The following is a 19847-nucleotide window of genomic DNA, read 5'->3' on the forward strand; positions in this document are numbered from 1 at the left end:
TTCATTTCCAGGACTCTGTGCAGGGCGACAGGGAACACCGGTATGTAACCCCCATCCCCCCCCCCGATCTACGGTACACACCACAACCTAACCCCCCCATCTACAGTACACACCACAACCTAACCCCCCATCTACAGTACACACCACAACCTAACCCCCCCATCTACAGTACACCCACAACCTAACCCCCCCATCTACAGTACACACCACAACCTAACCCCCCATCTACAGTACACACCACAACCTAACCCCCCCATCTACAGTACACACCACAACCTAACCCCCCCATCTACAGTACACACCACAACCTAACCCCCCCCCCCCCCCCATCTACAGTACACACCACAACCTAACCCCCCCCCCATCTACAGTACACACCACAACCTAACCCCCCCATCTACAGTACACACCACAACCTAACCCCCCCCCCCATCTACAGTACACACCACAACCTAACCCCCCCCCCCATCTACAGTACACACCACAACCTAACCCCCCCCCCCCATCTACAGTACACACCACAACCTAACCCCCCCCCCCCCATCTACAGTACACACCACAACCTAACCCCCCCATCTACAGTACACACCACAACCTAACCCCCCCCCCCCATCTACAGTACACACCACAACCTAACCCCCCCCCCCCCCATCTACAGTACACACCACAACCTAACCCCCCCCCCATCTACAGTACACACCACAACCTAACCCCCCCATCTACAGTACACACCACAACCTAACCCCCCCATCTACAGTACACACCACAACCTAACCCCCCCCATCTACAGTACACACCACAACCTAACCCCCCCCCCCCATCTACAGTACACACCACAACCTAACCCCCCCATCTACAGTACACACCACAACCTAACCCCCCCCATCTACAGTACACACCACAACCTAACCCCCCCATCTACAGTACACACCACAACCTAACCCCCCCCCCCCATCTACAGTACACACCACACCTAACCCCCCCCCCCCATCTACAGTACACACCACAACCTAACCCCCCCCCCATCTACAGTACACACCACAACCTAACCCCCCCATCTACAGTACACACCACAACCTAACCCCCCCCCCCCATCTACAGTACACACCACAACCTAACCCCCCCCCCATCTACAGTACACACCACAACCTAACCCCCCCCATCTACAGTACACACCACAACCTAACCCCCCCCCCCCCATCTACAGTACACACCACAACCTAACCCCCCCCATCTACAGTACACACCACAACCTAACCCCCCCCCCATCTACAGTACACACCACACCTAACCCCCCCCCCATCTACAGTACACACCACAACCTAACCCCCCCCCCATCTACAGTACACACACAACCTAACCCCCCATCTACAGTACACACCACAACCTAACCCCCCCCCCCCATCTACAGTACACACCACAACCTAACCCCCCCATCTACAGTACACGCCACACCTAACCCCCCCCATCTACAGTACACACCACAACCTAACCCCCCCCCCCCCATCTACAGTACACACCACAACCTAACCCCCCCCCATCTACAGTACACACCACAACCTAACCCCCCCCATCTACAGTACACACCACAACCTAACCCCCCCCCCCCATCTACAGTACACACCACAACCTAACCCCCCCCCCATCTACAGTACACACCACAACCTAACCCCCCCCCATCTACAGTACACACCACAACCTAACCCCCCCCATCTACAGTACACACCACAACCTAACCCCCCCCCCCATCTACAGTACACACCACAACCTAACCCCCCCCTCCCCCCATCTACAGTACACACCACAACCTAACCCCCCCCCCCATCTACAGTACACGCCACAACCTAACCCCCCCCATCTACAGTACACGCCACAACCTAACCCCCCCCTCCCCCCATCTACAGTACACACCACAACCTAACCCCCCCCCCATCTACAGTACACACCACAACCTAACCCCCCCCCCCATCTACAGTACACACCACAACCTAACCCCCCCCCCATCTACAGTACACACCACAACCTAACCCCCCCCCCCCATCTACAGTACACACCACAACCTAACCCCCCCATCTACAGTACACGCCACAACCTAACCCCCCCCCCATCTACAGTACACACCACAACCTAACCCCCCCCTCCCCCCCATCTACAGTACACACCACAACCTAACCCCCCCCCCCATCTACAGTACACACCACAACCTAACCCCCCCCCCCCCCATCTACAGTACACACCACAACCTAACCCCCCCCTGCCCCCCATCTACAGTACACGCCACAACCTAACCCCCCCTGCCCCCATCTACAGTACACACCACAACCTAACCCCCCCCCCCCATCTACAGTACACACCACAACCTAACCCCCCCCCCCATCTACAGTACACGCCACAACCTAACCCCCCCCCCATCTACAGTACACGCCACAACCTAACCCCCCCCCCCATCTACAGTACACACCACAACCTAACCCCCCCCATCTACAGTACACACCACAACCTAACCCCCCCCCATCTACAGTACACACCACAACCTAACCCCCCCCATCTACAGTACACACACCACAACCTAACCCCCCCCCCATCTACAGTACACGCCACAACCTAACCTCACCCCCCCCCCCCCAATCTACAGTATACTCTACAACCTAACCTCTTATCCCCTGCTCCATGGAAGGCCTGGATCTTCCAATAATAAAAGGCAAGTCATTGTGTGGAATATATAAAGAAAAGACATTTATTGATAAGTATACAGACGGGGGTGGGGGAGGGGTGAACACAGACACAATATTAAAGTATCCCGAGAGAAGGAGCTCCTCCCACTAAGAGGAACAATGATGACATCACGGGGCGTGGTCAGGACCCCCCTGGGATGGGGGGGGGGGGGGGGCGCTCCCACTAGGAATGCAGAAATCGGTTGAAGGCGTTGTATGCGGATTCCAAATCAAACAACATCTGACGAACCTGAGAGTCATCGAGTTCATCCGACGCCGACATACTGCTGAGCTTCTGTAACCTGAGCGGGAGAAAGTGGGAGGAGTCAGAAGTGTGTGACATCAAAAGGAGGGGGGGGGGGGGTCGCATGACAGACATGGGGGGGGAGGGGGGAGAGGGACCTGTGATAGGTGTGTGACATTAAGAGGACAGGGGAGGAGTCACATGATAGACATAGGAGGAGTCAGAGAGGATGACCATGGGGGGGAGGGGGGGGAAGACACCTGTGATAGGCGTGTGACATCAGAGGAGAGTGGGGGGGGGTCACATGACAGACATAAGGAGGAGTCAGAGAGGATGACCAATGGGGTATTGGGGGGGACACCTGTGATAGGCGTGACGTCAGAGGAGGGTGGGGTTCACATGACAGACATAAGGAGGAGTCAGAGAGGATGACCATTGGGGGGGGAGGGGGGACACCTGTGATAGGCGTGACGTCAGAGGAGGGTGGGGGGGGTCACATGACAGACATAAGGAGGAGTCAGAGAGGATGACCATTGGGGGGGACACCTGTGGAAGGTGTTTGACATCAGAAGGGGGAGGGGGGTATGAGGCACAGGAAATGAGAAGAATGAATTTGGTTTAGGACACACAGAGGGTAACCCAATATCTTCTTTTAAGTGGAAACCACCTTCAGAAGGAAGGACGGAAGGAAGGAAGGAAGGAAGGACGGATCCGGACGAAGCACCACTTTATCCCTGCGAGCCACCAGATAGGAAGAACGACAGGACAACGCCGCCAGTTCTGACACCCTGCGCACAGAAGTAATGGCCACCAAGAAGGCCACCTTCTGGCATAAGGTAAGCAGGGGAATCTCCCGAATATTTTCAAAGGGAGGTTTCTGTAGAACCGACAGCACCAAATTAAGGTCCCAAGGCGGCAACTGGGGTCACACTGGAGGTGCCAAGTGTGGCACCCCCTGGACAAAGTTACGCACCAGGGAATGGGTGGCTAGTAACCTCTGGAAGAAAATGACCAAGGCTGAGATCTGACCCATGATAGTACTCAAGGCCAATTTTTGACCAACTCCCTGTTGAAGGAAGGCCAAAGATCCGAGCCACCGAGTAAGAGCGAGGGGGAACCCCAACAGACTCACACCATGCAATATACGACTTCCACGTACGATGATAGATCTTTCTAGAAGTCGCTTTTCTCACTTTAAGCAGAGTGGGAATCACTGCAGCAGACAATCCCCTGTCCTTCAGCACCTGGCTTTCAACAGCCAAGTCGTCAAAGCCAGAGACTAAAGCAGGACGGAAGATCGGCCCTTGAGACAGTAGATCCTCCCTAAGAGGAAGTCTCCAAGGAGCGTCTGAGACTAGCCTGACCAGGTAGGCGTACCAAGCTCAGAGTCTGGAGCTACAAGAATAACTGGAATCCCTTCCGCCTCAATCCTGCGGAGAAGTTCTGGCAGCAACTTGAGAGGGGGAAGCATTGATCAGCTGATACTGACCCCACGGAGCCACCGGGGCATCTGTTACATCTGCCAGAGGGTCCGGAGATCGGGCCACAAACCTCTGCACTTTCCTGTTGATCCGAGACGCCAACAGATCTACATCTGGAGTGCCCCAAAGAAAGGCACAGCTGCCGGAACACCCCTGGATGGAGAGACCATTCCCCTGGGGCCAAAGTCTGCCAACTGAGGTAATGCACCGGACAATTTTCCACTCCTGGAATGTGAATGGCTGAGAGAGCTGGAACAAAGCGTTCCGCCCACCGAAGGATGTCTGACTGAATGTGCACTGGACTGCCCCGAAGGTGCTCCATCCAGTGGACTAGGCAAAGCTTGATCACTCAACTCCAGAACATTGATCGGTAACCTGGATTCTTCCAGGGACCAAACTCCTTGAGCAGAACACCTCCCCACCCGGACAGACTAGCATCCGTGGTGATCACTGTCCAATATAGGGGGAGGAAGAATTTTCCTTGTGTGAGCGTTGGGGACCGAAGCCACCATAACAAGGACCTCCTGGTCACCTGGCTCAGCTGGATCTTCTGGTTGTCCAGGGATTTTGGATCTTTGTTCCATTTGAGAAGGATTTCCTTCTGGAGGATTCTCATGTGAAACTGAGCGAAAGGTATCGCCTCGAAGGACGACCCCATCAGTCCCAGAACTCTCATACAAGTCTGAAGGGACTACCATTTGCTGGACAGCAATAGCTGAATCGCAGCCTGGAGCTTTTCACATTTTTTATGGAAGAAGAAACACCCTGGCTGAGGAAGAATCCAAAGCCAGGCCCAGATAGCCCAGTCTCATGGAAGGAACCAGGGACCACTTCTGAAGGTTTAGAATCACGCAAACTCCTCCAGAGTTCTCATAGTGATCTCGAAGTTTGTCACCAGAGCCGTGGGAGACTCCGCACGGAGAAGCAGATCGTCCAGGTAACCCAGGACCGATATTCCCCACTGGCGTAATAAAGCCAGGACCGGATCCAACACCTTTGTGAAGACCCGAGGAGCAGAGGCGAGACCAAAAGGGTAAATCCACAAACTGATATTGATCCTCTCTCACGGCACAAAGGAGAAACCGTTGATGTCCTACACAATCGGGATGTGAAGGTAGGCATCTTTGATGTCTATGGAGGCCAGGAAATCCCCCTGATGTAGGGAAGCCACCACCATGCGAAAGGATTCCCTCTTGAAGGACTTTGATCCCTTATCACTTGTCCCTGAGGGACGAAAAAAACGTTATGTGCTGAATAGGAGGGACCCCCATCTACGACGAGGGTCCTTACCCTCGGTAACCTGTGGGAGAAAGGTACTCTTACCCCCTGTAAGACCTTTGATAATGTCATTAAGGGTAGCCCCAAACAGGCGATCACCCTGAAAAGGTCGATCAGACAAGGCCTTCTTTGAGGTCTGATCCGCAGACCAGCATTTTAGCCACAGTATACGCCGGATGACCACTGCCGAAACTGACAGTTAGGCTAATATTGGAGCCGCATCCAGCGAGGCATTGCAAACAAATTGTAGCCCCTGCACCAACTGGTCCGTCAGCTCCGCAAAGGCAGGGGGGAGTTGTACCCCCTCCAGGTCACAGCGTAGTAACTTAGCCCATTCAGTCAAGGTTTGTGACCCAAGGACAATAGTAAACACCGGTCTGAGCGCAGACCCCGCCAGGAAGGAGTACATATTTCCGGCCACAGACTCCGCCTTTCTATCCGTCGGATCCTTAAAGCACGGGGAATCCTCCACTGGGATCATTGTAGCTTTATTTAGGTCTGGAGACCGCAGGGTCCACAGTAGGTGGCACAGTCCACTTCTTTATAAGGGACTCCTCAAAGGGGTAGCGCCTAGCAATCTGCTTAGGCACCCCAGGGGAACGCTTTGGGCCTTTTCTTGCAAAGTGAGAGAGGGAGAGGTGTCATCTTCACCATAAAAGGTGACAGGGCGCAAGGTAGTACCACAGACAAATAAAATACCAGGGAAGAGGTGTGATCTCTACCTGTATATAATATCTCAATTAGGTTGGTAAGTGTGTACCAGGAACCACAGGCAGCCGTAGAATCACTAAATAAAAAGAGGGGGTATAGATCCTCTCACCATGGTTGCAATCACTAGGCTCACAGATTTAGGAGGTGCAGAATTAAACTTTATTGGTGATTTCAAAAAAGATAGACAAATGAAAATAGATACAAATACAAATACATGTAGCAATGATGACTCAATTGAATCATCTATTTAAAAACATAACTCTCTGGACTAATGATGGTAGGGTAGCTGAGATCAGCAATATCCCAACCAAACCTTGTCCACCCGCATAGTAGGTGATGCTAGAAGAGGTCTATCCAGTGGGATAGTATGTCACTTCTACTATGGTCTGATCAACCTATGAATGAAGGATAATCAGAACATTCAGAGCATGCATGAAGGTGTATAATAATAACAGTTCATACAGTGTGTGCAAGTGCTAATGGCATAGGGCTTCTCCCGACTCTCATGGTAAGGTAGTACACCCAGCAGGGAGACCTGTGTCTGCGGTGGCAGAATCAGATACATCAGAAGAGTCAGGGGTAGGGGGGGAGGGGAACTTACCCCTTACAGGCCACCTCCACCCAGGACACAAAGGATTTCAAGACTGCCAACAGTGCATCTATGGATAGCTGGGATCCAGAGGGCCCTGCGGCCTCCTTGAGGGGTTCAGGTGGGGAAGGGAGTTCCGCCGGGTCCATACAAAGAGCGTCCCACCGCGCTATAGCGCCCCAAGAGGTCAGGCAGAATGCACTGAAGGAGAGGGAGACTCCCCACCCACACCAGAGATGCACCAGGAAGGCCCAGAACGTCTGTACAGCACGTCTCTGCAGCGATCTCGATCAGCAGAAAAAAACCTCAGGGTATAGGGAGGGGCTCCACCACCAAAAAAACCTGCCGGCCTGCGGACCTTCTGGGGGCCCCCCAGCCTCCTAGACCGGAACAACAGGAAGGGGGCCCTGGAAGTGACAAGTGAATCCCCCCCGCACGATCGATCGCACCCGCCCCCACCGTCGGCCTTACGCCCGGTCCCAGCCTTCAGGAGCAGCTTCAAGCGTCCCATAGGCCCAGTAGTGAGGGGGGGGGGATTGACAGGTAAGGGGGGGGGTGTGCGTGACAGGACAGAGGGGAACCTGGGGGTGTGACTGTGAGGGTCCGACCGTCCTAAGGAGGGGCCCCCGCGTCCACCCCAAAACCTGCCAGGGGGAGAACATTTTACTTACCATACCTGGAACAGGTGGGCGCCATCTCCTGACAGAACCCCTCTCCCCTGAAGTGGGGGGGGGGGCTGTCTGCCAATAGGAGCACTGCGACTCGGGCCTAGACCCGGTTGTATTTGACCTGGCGAGACATTTTAACTCGCAGGGCCAGTCCCCGTCCAGTGGGACTATGTCTTGGTACGCGCTGGCCGGCTGGGGTGACCACTGGATCTATATATCCAGCCCATCGCCCAGATCTGGCTTAGTTGCTTGTAGATCTCACGGGAAAAAAAAAAAAAAAAAAAATCAAAAAAAAAAAATAACTTTTGCCAGGACCAGAAACCCCAGCAGGTAACGAGGTCCTTACTCCTGACTAGGCAGATTAAAACTGACGTCCTACAGCAGGGAGAGAGGGTACAACCCCTGGGACTGCCCATAGGTGTAGCCTTTTTTTCTGCCTAGTGTCCTACTCCTGTAGGGGGCAGTATAACCCTACTATGAGGAACTGAGACTGCGTCTGTCAATGAACGATAGAGAAATAAGAACCAGGGATGAGGACAAGGATCAGAGATAAGGATTGGGACAGGAGCCAAGGAGGAAACTGGGGAGGCGCAAAAGAAGGACCAGGGATGAGGACGAGGATCAGAGATAAGGATTGGGACAGGAGCCAAGGAGACTAGGGAGAAGATAAATAAGAATCAGGGATGAGGACAAGGATCTGAGAAGTGGATTGGGAAAGGAGCAAAGGAAGAGACTGGGGAGGAGCAAAGGTACCAGGAATGACCAGGAATGAAGACAAATGAGATAGGGATTGGGGTAGGAGCCAAGGAAGAGATTGGGCAGAGGTAAAAGGGAAGAGCAGGAATAAGGACAAGGGTTTAGAGAAGAGGATTGGGAGAGAAGCCAAGGAAGAAGCTGGGGGGGCAAAGGGAAAACCAGGGACAAGTTTTGGACATCAAACTCTCACCATTGGCTGACTTTTTCTCTACCCTCGAAGTCTGGAGGAAGGTGGCTCATGCGATTCATCGTCTCCATCAGCTCCCGGAGGTCCGGCTGGATCTGACAGAAGACATTACAGACATATGAATGACATTATCAGGTAATTGTGAATGTGTCCTCACACCTTTACCTGTACGAGAACTGCAGGGTCACCCATCATTTCACATCGTCTATGAAAAGGAGGTCCACTCCAAGCCCTCCGATATACAGCGCTCTGTATACATGAGTACACCCCAATATGAACAGAGCTCAGTATAAATGAGTACACCCCAATATACAGCGCTCAGTATAAATGAGTACACCCCAATATACAGCGCTCAGTATAAATGAGTACACCCCAATATACAGCGCTCAGTATAAATGAGTACACCCCAATATACAGCGCTCAGTATAAATGAGTACACCCCAATATACAGCACTTATACTAAGTGCTGTATATTGGGGTGTACTCATTTATACTGAGTGCTGTATATTGGGGTGTACTCATTTATACTGAGCGCTGTATATTGGGGTGTACTCATTTATACTGAGCGCTGTATATTGGGGTGTACTCATTTATACTGAGCGCTGTATATTGGGGTGTACTCATTTATACTGAGCTCTGTTCATATTAGGGTGTACTCATTTATACTGAGCTCTGTTCATATTGGGGTGTACTCATTTATGCTGAGTGCTGTAGTCTATAACTAGGAGGTCCTCAGTGACATCACAAGGCAGTCCAGTGGGGGGGGGGGGTCTTTATTGATATTGCCCGTCACAGGGCTCTCTAGGGGAGGTCACCCGTCACAGGGCAGTATGTCGGAGGTCCTATAGAACACACGTGGTTTGGGTGGATAGAAATGTATGAACAGAACACGCAGAGCTCCTCCTACCTCGTCCATGGCTCGGATCTCCAACCGCAGTTTGTCCATCACAGTAATGAAGAGCTGGAAGAAGGGACAAAACGGGGTCAGGACACAGAGCAATGTGACAGGTCCCCTCCCCCAATACATCTACATCCCCCCACCAATACATCTACTCCCCCCCCCAATACATCTACATCTAAATCCCCCCACCAATACATCTAAATCCCCCCCTTACATCTACTCCCCTTTTCCCAATTTATCTCCCCCCCCCTTACGAATATATCTGCCCTCTTGCTGAGGATTGTGAGATCTATAACACAATGTTCTGTGACACAAATCTCACCGACACAATGTCTGCTATACAGCGGTTCAGATTTCCCTTATCATCCTTGATTGTGATTGGACGATCTTCCTTAATGCGCTCCATAGCCAGAGGACAGTCCAACTGTGAGGAGAATGTACAAATGGAGAGAAAAAGAAGAAATCACATGATGGATCAAAGATCAGAGGAGAAGAGCACAGAGAGGGAGGGGCAGAGCACAGAAAGGGAGGGGCAGACAGGGGGTAGAGTACAGAGGAAGATGATTGGAGGGGGCGGGGGAGTACAGAGGAAGGTGATTGGAGGGTGTGGTGGGAGTATAGAGGAAGGTGGAGGGTGTAGTGGGGGGGGGGGGTACAGAGGAAGGTGGAGGGTGTAGTGGGGGAGTACAGAGGAAGGTGATTGGAGGGTGTAGTGGGAGTATAGAGGAAGGTGGAGGGTGTAGTGGGGCGGGGGGGGGGGGTACAGAGGAAGGTGGAGGGTGTGGTGGGAGTACAGAGGAAGGTGATTGGAGGGTGTAGTGGGAGTATAGATCAAGGTGATTGGAGGGTGTGGTGGGAGTACAGAGGAAGGTGATTGGAGGGTGTGGTGGGAGTATAGAGGAAGGTGGAGGGTGTAGTGGGGGAGTACAGAGGAAGGTGATTGGAGGGTGTAGTGGGGGAGTACAGAGGAAGGTGATTGGAGGGTATAGTGGGGAGTATAGAGGAAGGTGTTTGGAGGGTGTAGTGGGGGGGGGGGTACAGAGGAAGATAATTGGAGGGTGTAGTGGGGGAGTACAGAGGAAGGTGATTGGAGGGTGTAGTGGGGGGGGGGGTACAGAGGAAGGTGATTGGAGGGTGTGGTGGGAGTACAGAGGAAGGTGATTGGAGGGTGTGGTGGGAGTATAGAGGAAGGTGTTTGGAGGGTGTAGTGGGGGGGGGGGTACAGAGGAAGATAATTGGAGGGTGTAGTGGGGGAGTACAGAGGAAGGTGATTGGAGGGTGTAGTGGGGGGGGGGTACAGAGGAAGGTGATTGGAGGGTGTGGTGGGAGTACAGAGGAAGGTGATTGGAGGGTGTGGTGGGAGTATAGAGGAAGGTGATTGGAGGGTGTAGTGGGGGAGTACAGAGGAAGGTGATTGGAGGGTGAGTACAGAGGAAGGTGATTGGAGGGTGTGGTGGGAGTATAGAGGAAGGTGATTGGAGGGTGTGGTGGGAGTACAGAGGAAGGTGATTGGAGGGTGTGGTGGGAGTATAGAGGAAGGGGATTGGAGGGTGTAGTGGGGGAGTACAGAGGAAGGTGATTGGAGGGTGAGTACAGAGGAAGGTGATTGGAGGGTGTGGTGGGAGTATAGAGGAAGGGGATTGGAGGGTGTGGTGGGAGTATAGAGGAAGGGGATTGGAGGGTGTGGTGGGAGTATAGAGGAAGGGGATTGGAGGGTGTGGTGGGAGTACAGAGGAAGGCGATTGGCGGGTGTAGTGGGAGTACAGAAGAAGGTGATTGGAGGGTGTGGTGGGAGTATAGAGGAAGGGGATTGGAGGGTGAGTACAGAGGAAGGTGATTGGAGGGTGTGGTGGGAGTACAGAGGAAGGTGATTGGAGGGTGTGGTGGGAGTATAGAGGAAGATGATTGGAGGGTGTGGTGGGAGTAGAGAGGAAGATAATTGGAGGGTGTAGTGGGGGAGTACAGAGGAAGGTGATTGGAGGGTGTGGTGGGAGTATAGAGGAAGGGGATTGGAGGGTGAGTACAGAGGAAGGTGATTGGAGGGTGTGGTTGGAGTACAGAGGAAGGTGATTGGAGGGTGTGGTGGGAGTATAGAGGAAGATGATTGGAGGGTGTGGTGGGAGTATAGAGGAAGGGATTGGAGGGTGTGGTGGGAGTATAGAGGAAGATAATTGGAGGGTGTAGTGGGGGAGTACAGAGGAAGGTGATTGGAGGGTGTGGTGGGAGTATAGAGGAAGGGGATTGGAGGGTGAGTACAGAGGAAGGTGATTGGAGGGTGTGGTTGGAGTACAGAGGAAGGTGATTGGAGGGTGTGGTGGGAGTATAGAGGAAGGGGATTGGAGGGTGTGGTGGGAGTATAGAGGAAGGTGATTGGAGGGTGTGGTGGGAGTATAGAGGAAGGGGATTGGAGGGTGTGGTGGGAGTATAGAGGAAGGGGATTGGAGGGTGAGTACAGAGGAAGGTGATTGGAGGGTGTGGTGGGAGTACAGAGGAAGGTGATTGGAGGGTGTGGTGGGAGTATAGAGGAAGATGATTGGAGGGTGTGGTGGGAGTATAGAGGAAGATAATTGGAGGGTGTAGTGGTGGAGTACAGAGGAAGGTGATTGGAGGGTGTAGTGGGGGGGGGTACAGAGGAAGGTGATTGGAGGGTGTGGTGGGAGTACAGAGGAAGGTGATTGGAGGGTGTGGTGGGAGTACAGAGGAAGGTGATTGGAGGGTGTGGGGGGGGGGGGGGAAGAGTACAGAGGAAGATGATTGGAGGGTGTGGGGAGGGGGGGAAGAGTACAGAGGAAGATGATTGGAGGGTGTAGCGGGGGAGTACAGAGGAAGATGATTGGAGGGTGTGGTGGGAGTACAGAGGAAGGGGATTGGAGGGTGTGGTGGGAGTATAGAGGAAGGTGATTGGAGGGTGTGGTGGGAGTACAGAGGAAGGTGATTGGAGGGTGTGGGGGGGGGTGAGTATAGAGGAAGGTGATTGGAGGGTGTGGTGGGAGTACAGAGGAAGGGGATTGGAGGGTGTGGTGGGAGTACAGAGGAAGGGGATTGGAGGGTGTGGTGGGAGTATAGAGAAAGGGATTGGAGGGTGTGGTGGGAGTATAGAGGAAGGGATTGGAGGGTGTGGTGGGAGTATAGAGGAAGGTGATTGGAGGGTGTGGTGGGAGTACAGAGGAAGGGGATTGGAGGGTGTGGTGGGAGTACAGAGGAAGGGGACTGGAGGGTGTGGTGGGAGTATAGAGGAAGGTGATTGGAGGGTGTGGTGGGAGTATAGAGGAAGGGGATTGGAGGGTGAGTACAGAGGAAGGTGATTGGAGGGTGTGGTGGGAGTATAGAGGAAGGTGATTGGAGGGTGTGGTGGGAGTATAGAGGAAGGGGATTGGAGGGTGTGGTGGGAGTATAGAGGAAGGGGATTGGAGGGTGTGGTGGGAGTATAGAGGAAGGGGATTGGAGGGTGTGGTGGGAGTATAGAGGAAGGGGATTGGAGGGTGAGTACAGAGGAAGGTGATTGGAGGGTGTGGTGGGAGTATAGAGGAAGGGGATTGGAGGGTGAGTACAGAGGAAGGTGATTGGAGGGTGTGGTGGGAGTATAGAGGAAGGGGATTGGAGGGTGTGGTGGGAGTACAAAGGAAGGGGATTGGAGGGTGTGGTGGGAGTATAGAGGAAGGGGATTGGAGGGTGTGGTGGGAGTATAGAGGAAGGGGATTGGAGGGTGTGGTGGGAGTATAGAGGAAGGGGATTGGAGGGTGAGTACAGAGGAAGGTGATTGGAGGGTGTGGTGGGAGTATAGAGGAAGGGGATTGGAGGGTGCAGTCAGGGGGCGGGTAAAGTATTGCCGGCATGGACTCACCCTATATTTTCGGCAGAAGTCATCTATGGATCCCACCTCCGCCCCCTGCACTTGTTTGAAAGCCGCTTTGTACTGGACCAGGAGGCGGGAACAAGCAGCCGTGTACCTGGAACCAAAACAGAGCGACAGATATAACCGACTCCATAATACATCTACGATCGGGTGAGGGGTCAGTGTAGAAAGAGGAGTGAGGGCGAGGGGTTCGCGGTAGGAGGAGGGAGGGAGGGAGAGGGGTCATTGGTAGCGGGATGAGGATCAGGAAGGGGGTCAGTGGTCGGGGGCATGAGGATCAGGAAGGGGGTCAGTGGTCGGGAGCATGAGGATCAGGAAGGGGGTCAGTGGTCGGGGGCATGAGGATCAGGAAGGGGGGTCAGTGGTCGGGGGCATGAGGATCAGGAAGGGGGGTCAGTGGTCGGGGGCATGAGGATCAGGAAGGGGGTCAGTGGTCGGGGGCATGAGGATCAGGAAGGGGGTCAGTGGTCGGGGGCATGAGGATCAGGAAGGGGGTCAGTGGTCGGGGGCATGAGGATCAGGAAGGGGGTCAGTGGTCGGGGCATGAGGATCAGGAAGGGGGGTCAGTGGTCGAGGGATGAGGATCAGGAAGGGGGTCAGTGGTCGAGGGATGAGGATCAGGAAGGGGGTCAGTGGTCGGGGGATGAGGATCAGGAAGGGGGTCAGTGGTCGGGGGATGAGGATCAGGAAGGGGGTCAGTGGTCGGAGGATGAGGATCGGGAAGGGGGTCAGTGGTCGGGGGATGAGGATCAGGAAGGGGGTCAGTGGTCGGGGGATCAGGAAGGGGGTCAGTGGTCGGGGGATCAGGAAGGGAGTCAGTGGTCGGGGGATGAGGATCAGGAAGGGGGTCAGTGGTCGGGGGATGAGGATCAGGAAGGGGGTCAGTGGTCGGGGGATGAGGATCGGGAAGGGGGTCAGTGGTCGGAGGATGAGGATCGGGAAGGGGGTCAGTGGTCGGGGGATGAGGATCGGGAAGGGGGTCAGTGGTCGGGGGATCAGGAAGGGGGTCAGTGGTCGAGGGATGAGGATCAGGAAGGGGGTCAGTGGTCGAGGGATGAGGATCAGGAAGGGGGTCAGTGGTCGGGGGATGAGGATCAGGAAGGGGGTCAGTGGTCGGGGGATGAGGATCAGGAAGGGGGTCAGTGGTCGGAGGATGAGGATCAGGAAGGGTGTCAGTGGTCGGGGGATGAGGATCAGGAAGGGGGTCAGTGGTCGGGGGATGAGGATCAGGAAGGGGGTCAGTGGTCTGGGGATGAGGATCAGGAAGGGGGTCAGTGGTCGGGGGATGAGGATCAGGAAGGGGGTCAGTGGTCGGGGGATGAGGATCAGGAAGGGTGTCAGTGGTCGGGGGATGAGGATCAGGAAGGGGGTCAGAGGTCGGAGGATGAGGAAGGGGGTCAGTGGTCTGGGGATGAGGATCAGGAAGGGGGTCAGTGGTCGGGGGGATGAGGATCAGGCGGGGAGGGGGGTCAGTGGTCGGGGGATGAGGATCAGGAAGGGGGTCAGTGGTCGGAGGATGAGGATCAGGAAGGGTGTCAGTGGTCGGGGGATGAGGATCAGGAAGGGGGTCAGTGGTCGGGGATGAGGATCAGGAAGGGGGTCAGTGGTCGGGGGATGAGGATCAGGAAGGGGGTCAGTGGTCGGGGGAGGAGGATCAGGAAGGGGGTCAGTGGTCTGGGGATGAGGATCAGGAAGGGGGTCAGTGGTCGGGGGAGGAGGATCAGGAAGGGTGTCAGTGGTCGGGGGAGGAGGATCAGGAAGGGTGTCAGTGGTCGGGGGATGAGGATCAGGAAGGGGGTCAGAGGTCGGAGGATGAGGAAGGGGGTCAGTGGTCTGGGGATGAGGATCAGGAAGGGGGTCAGTGGTCCGGGGATGAGGATCAGGAAGGGGGGGGTCAGTGGTCGGAGGATGGGGATTGGGAAGGGGGTCAGTGGTCGGGGGATGAGGATCAGGAAGGAGGTCAGTGGTCGGGGGGATGAGGATCAGGCAGGGGGGGGGGGGGGGTCAGTGGTTGGAGGATGAGGATCGGGAAGGGGGTCAGTGGTCGGAGGATGAGGATCAGGAAGGGGTCAGTGGTCGAGGGATGAGGATCAGGAAGGGGGTCAGTGGTCGGGGGATGAGGATCAGAAAGGGGGTTAGTGGTCGGGGGATGAGGATCAGGAAGGGGGTCAGTGGTCCGGGGATGAGGATCAGGAAGGGGGGGGTCAGTGGTCGGAGGATGGGGATTGGGAAGGGGGTCAGTGGTCGGGGGATGAGGATCAGGTAGGAGGTCAGTGGTCGGGGGGATGAGGATCAGGCAGGGGGGGGGGGGGTCAGTGGTTGGAGGATGAGGATCGGGAAGGGGGTCAGTGGTCGGAGGATGAGGATCAGGAAGGGGTCAGTGGTCGAGGGATGAGGATCAGGAAGGGGGTCAGTGGTCGGAGGATGAGGATCAGAAAGGGGGTTAGTGGTCGGGGGATGAGGATCAGGAAGGGGGTCAGTGGTCAGTGGATAAGAGGAACAGTTGTGGAAATATTAATATTAGTGTGGACATTTTTCAGGATGGGCGTTCTATAAACTGCCATCATGTCTCCCAGTGGCAGTTTACCGGTAATCGATATGTATAGAGAATATGACTAACTGGCATTGAGGAAAGATCTCTAGTTGTGGAAACCTTCCATTAAGACTGCATACCACCCTGCCTGATCTCCCAAATGGCGGGCGCTGAGCGAATACCGGTCCGGATCTATAGCAGTGTGATGTGAACTCCGCCACACAAATGTATATCAGCCAGCTTGGGGCCCCGGTATTCACTGGCGGAGATATGTTTGTGATGTGGAATTATTGTCGGTTTGATATCTGCCCTTTAGCTGGAATAATGGCTGGTAGCTTTCCATTATGCTCGATCCATATGATTGAAATACTGCCGCTATTTCCTTTGCAGATATCGTCTCATTTACTGGAACAGTAACATAATCACTATCAAATATGGTTTGTATTACCTATATTATATAGGATTCACTCTAACAGGTTATGACGGGAGTGAACGCACATGTATTAGCAGGGCCGTGTTCCTGAGAATACAGTACAGACGAGTTCCATTCTATGGGGTTTGGCGGACATTTTACTACAAGTGGGTCCCATTGTTAGCTATAGTGCACGGTTCCTCTTGCACCCAATGGCAGGAAACTCAGGCACACGGCTCAGCTTGCCCATTGGCATACACTCCTCTTTCTATTGAACTTTTGAATGTATACATGTCTGTGATTGGTTGTGTTGTATAGTCGCCTCCTACCATTGTTTCCTGTGTTGAAGCAAGGAGTGATTCTGTGGACATCGACCGTGACACAGCTTTTTGCCGGTTTTTCTCTATCGCCAAGTGCGCCGGGATTTATTTATACAAAAGAGCTGTACATTATACTTTCAGTACAAGGGATTAATGGCGCTCATTAATATCCGCAAGTGCGCTTTTCATCGCAGTTCTCTGCAAACCGAGCAAATTTCTATAATCCAAACCCCATTGATTATGGAGGACAGCGGGGGAGGGGGCAGTGGTGGGGTGGATGAGGGGGTTCAGCGCTGGTGTGTGTTCTCCAGCCCTTAGGCCAGGTGTGGACTCACTCGCTGGGTGACACACAGTCCTTGATGTATGCCTTCTCCAGAGCCTGCAGAGTCTTCACCACCGCAAAGAGTTCCGCCATATTGTCATACCTGCCAGACGGACAAAGAGGAGAACATCAGAACCCTGACCTACATCACCACCGTCACCATACCGAGTAGCCAATGAAGAGTCCGTACTTCTCCCTCTCCCGGGCATTCTTGTACAACTTCACCTCCTACAACAGACAAGAGAAATCATCACCCAACGTCCCAGCATAGAGAACCCGTCACCCCAACATAGAGAACCCGTCACCCAACTTCCCAGCATAGAGAACCCGTCACCCCAACAACCAAGCATAGAGAACCCGTCACCCAACTTCCCAGCATAGAGAAACCATCACCCAACTTCCCAGCATAGAGAACCCGTCACCCCAACGTCCCAGCATAGAGAATACGTCACCCAACATAGAGAACCCGTCACCCAACGTCCCAGCATAGAGAACCCGTCACCCAACTTCCCAGCATAGAGAACCCGTCACCCCAACGTCCCAGCATAGAGAAACCGTCACCCAACTTCCCAGCATAGAGAACCCGTCACCCAACGTCCCAGCATAGAGAACCCGTCACCCCAACGTCCCAGCATAGAGAATACGTCACCCAACATAGAGAACCCGTCACCCAACGTCCCAGCATAGAGAACCCGTCACCCAACTTCCCAGCATAGAGAAACCGTCACCCAACTTCCCAGCATAGAGAACCCGTCACCCAACTTCCCAGCATAGAGAACCCGTCACCCAACTTCCCAGCATAGAGAACCCGTCACCCAACGTCCCAGCATAGAGAACCCGTCACCCAACTTCCCAGCATAGAGAACCCGTCACCCAACGTCCCAGCATAGAGAACCAGTCACCCAACTTCCCAGCATATATATTATTTTACAGGTCATGTGTCCACAGACAGCAGCCATCTGGGCCATGACGTATCCATTTAGGGTGTGCCCCTATCCTCAATTGACTAATTTATCCTTCCAAATAACTTCCCAGCACAGAGAAATCACCCAACTTCCCAGCATAGAGAACCCGTCACCCCAACAACCCAGCATAGAGAATACGTCACCCAACGTCCCAGCATAGAGAACCCATCACCCAACATAGAGAACCCGTCACCCCAACGTCCCAGCATAGAGAACCCGTCACCCAACGTCCCAGCATAGAGAACCCGCCACCCAACGTCCCAGCATAGAGAACCCATCACCCAACATAGAGAACCCGTCACCCCAACGTCCCAGCATAGAGAACCCGTCACCCAACTTCCCAGCATAGAGAACCCGTCACCCCAACAACCCAGCATAGAGAATACGTCACCCAACGTCCCAGCATAGAGAACCCAACATAGAGAACCCGTCACCCCAACGTCCCAGCATAGAGAACCCGTCACCCAACTTCCCAGCATAGAGAACCCAACAACCCAGCATAGAGAATACGTCACCCAACGTCCCAGCATAGAGAAATCACCCAACTTCCCAGCATAGAGAACCCGTCACCCCAACAACCCAGCATAGAGAATACGTCACCCAACGTCCCAGCATAGAGAACCCATCACCCAACATAGAGAACCCGTCACCCCAACGTCCCAGCATAGAGAACCCGTCACCCAACGTCCCAGCATAGAGAACCCGCCACCCAACGTCCCAGCATAAAGAACCCATCACCCAACATAGAGAACCTGTCACCCCAACGTCCCAGCATAGAGAACCCGTCACCCAACTTCCCAGCATAGAGAAACCATCACCCAACTTCCCAGCATAGAGAACCCGTCACCCCAACAACCCAGCATAGAGAATACGTCACCCAACGTCCCAGCATAGAGAACCCATCACCCAACATAGAGAACCCGTCACCCCAACGTCCCAGCATAGAGAACCCGTCACCCAACTTCCCAGCATAGAGAAACCATCACCCAACTTCCCAGCATAGAGAACCCGTCACCCCAACAACCCAGCATAGAGAATACGTCACCCAACGTCCCAGCATAGAGAACCCATCACCCAACATAGAGAACCCGTCACCCCAACGTCCCAGCATAGAGAACCCGTCACCCAACGTCCCAGCATAGAGAACCCGTCACCCAACGTCCCAGCATAGAGAACCCGTCACCCCAACATCCCAACATAGAGAACTCGCCGTCCAACGTCCCAGCATAGAGAACCCGTCACCCAACGTCCCAACATAGAGAACCCGCCACCCAACGTCCCAGCATAGAGAACCCGTCACCCAACAGAGAACCAATCACCCAACGTCCCACCATAGAGAACCCGTCACCCAACTTCCCAGCATAGAGAACCCGTCACCCAACTTCCCAGCATAGAGAACCCGTCACCTCAATGTCCCACCATAGAGAACCCGTCACCCAACTTCCCAGCATAGAGAACCTATCACCCCAATGTCCCACCATAGAGAACCCGCCACCCAACGTCGCACCATAGAGAACCCATCACCCAACATAGAGAACGCATCACCCAACGTAACAGCAAAGAGAACCCGTCACCCCAACGTCCCAGCATAGAGAACCCGTCACCCAACTTCCCAGTATAGAGAACCCATCACCCAACGTCCCAGCATAAAGAACCCATCACCCAACACAGAGAACCCGTCACCCCAACGTCCCAGCATAGAGAATACGTCACCCAACGTCCCAACATAGAGAACCCGCCACCCAACGTCCCAGCATAGAGAACCCATCACCAAACATAGAGAACCCGTCACCCCAACGTCCCAGCATAGAGAACACGTCACCCAACATAGAGAACCCATCACCCAACGTCCCAGCATAGAGAACACATCACCCAACATAGAGAACACGTCACCCAACGTCCCAGCATAG

General features: G+C 54.1%; 1 protein-coding gene across 1 annotated transcript in view; it reads right to left on the reverse strand.

Moving 5' to 3' along the window:
- Window positions 1-2723: 2723 nt before the first annotated feature.
- The window catches only part of VPS28 (VPS28 subunit of ESCRT-I), a 28403-nt gene continuing 11279 nt past the window's right edge, over window positions 2724-19847 (reverse strand). Inside the window, exons 3-9 of the mRNA XM_082276203.1 lie at window positions 17163-17200; window positions 16986-17075; window positions 13374-13479; window positions 9852-9953; window positions 9536-9589; window positions 8632-8723; window positions 2724-3016 (exon numbers count right to left, since the gene is read on the reverse strand). Of these exons, the coding sequence (XP_082132329.1) occupies window positions 2899-3016; window positions 8632-8723; window positions 9536-9589; window positions 9852-9953; window positions 13374-13479; window positions 16986-17075; window positions 17163-17200 (600 nt within the window). The 3' untranslated portion in view covers window positions 2724-2898. The remainder of the gene's footprint in view (window positions 3017-8631; window positions 8724-9535; window positions 9590-9851; window positions 9954-13373; window positions 13480-16985; window positions 17076-17162; window positions 17201-19847) is intronic.

The sequence above is a fragment of the Pelophylax lessonae genome (assembly GCF_965119305.1).
Source record: "Pelophylax lessonae genome assembly, contig: HAP1_SCAFFOLD_347, whole genome shotgun sequence".
NCBI classification, from domain to species: Eukaryota; Metazoa; Chordata; class Amphibia; order Anura; family Ranidae; genus Pelophylax; species Pelophylax lessonae.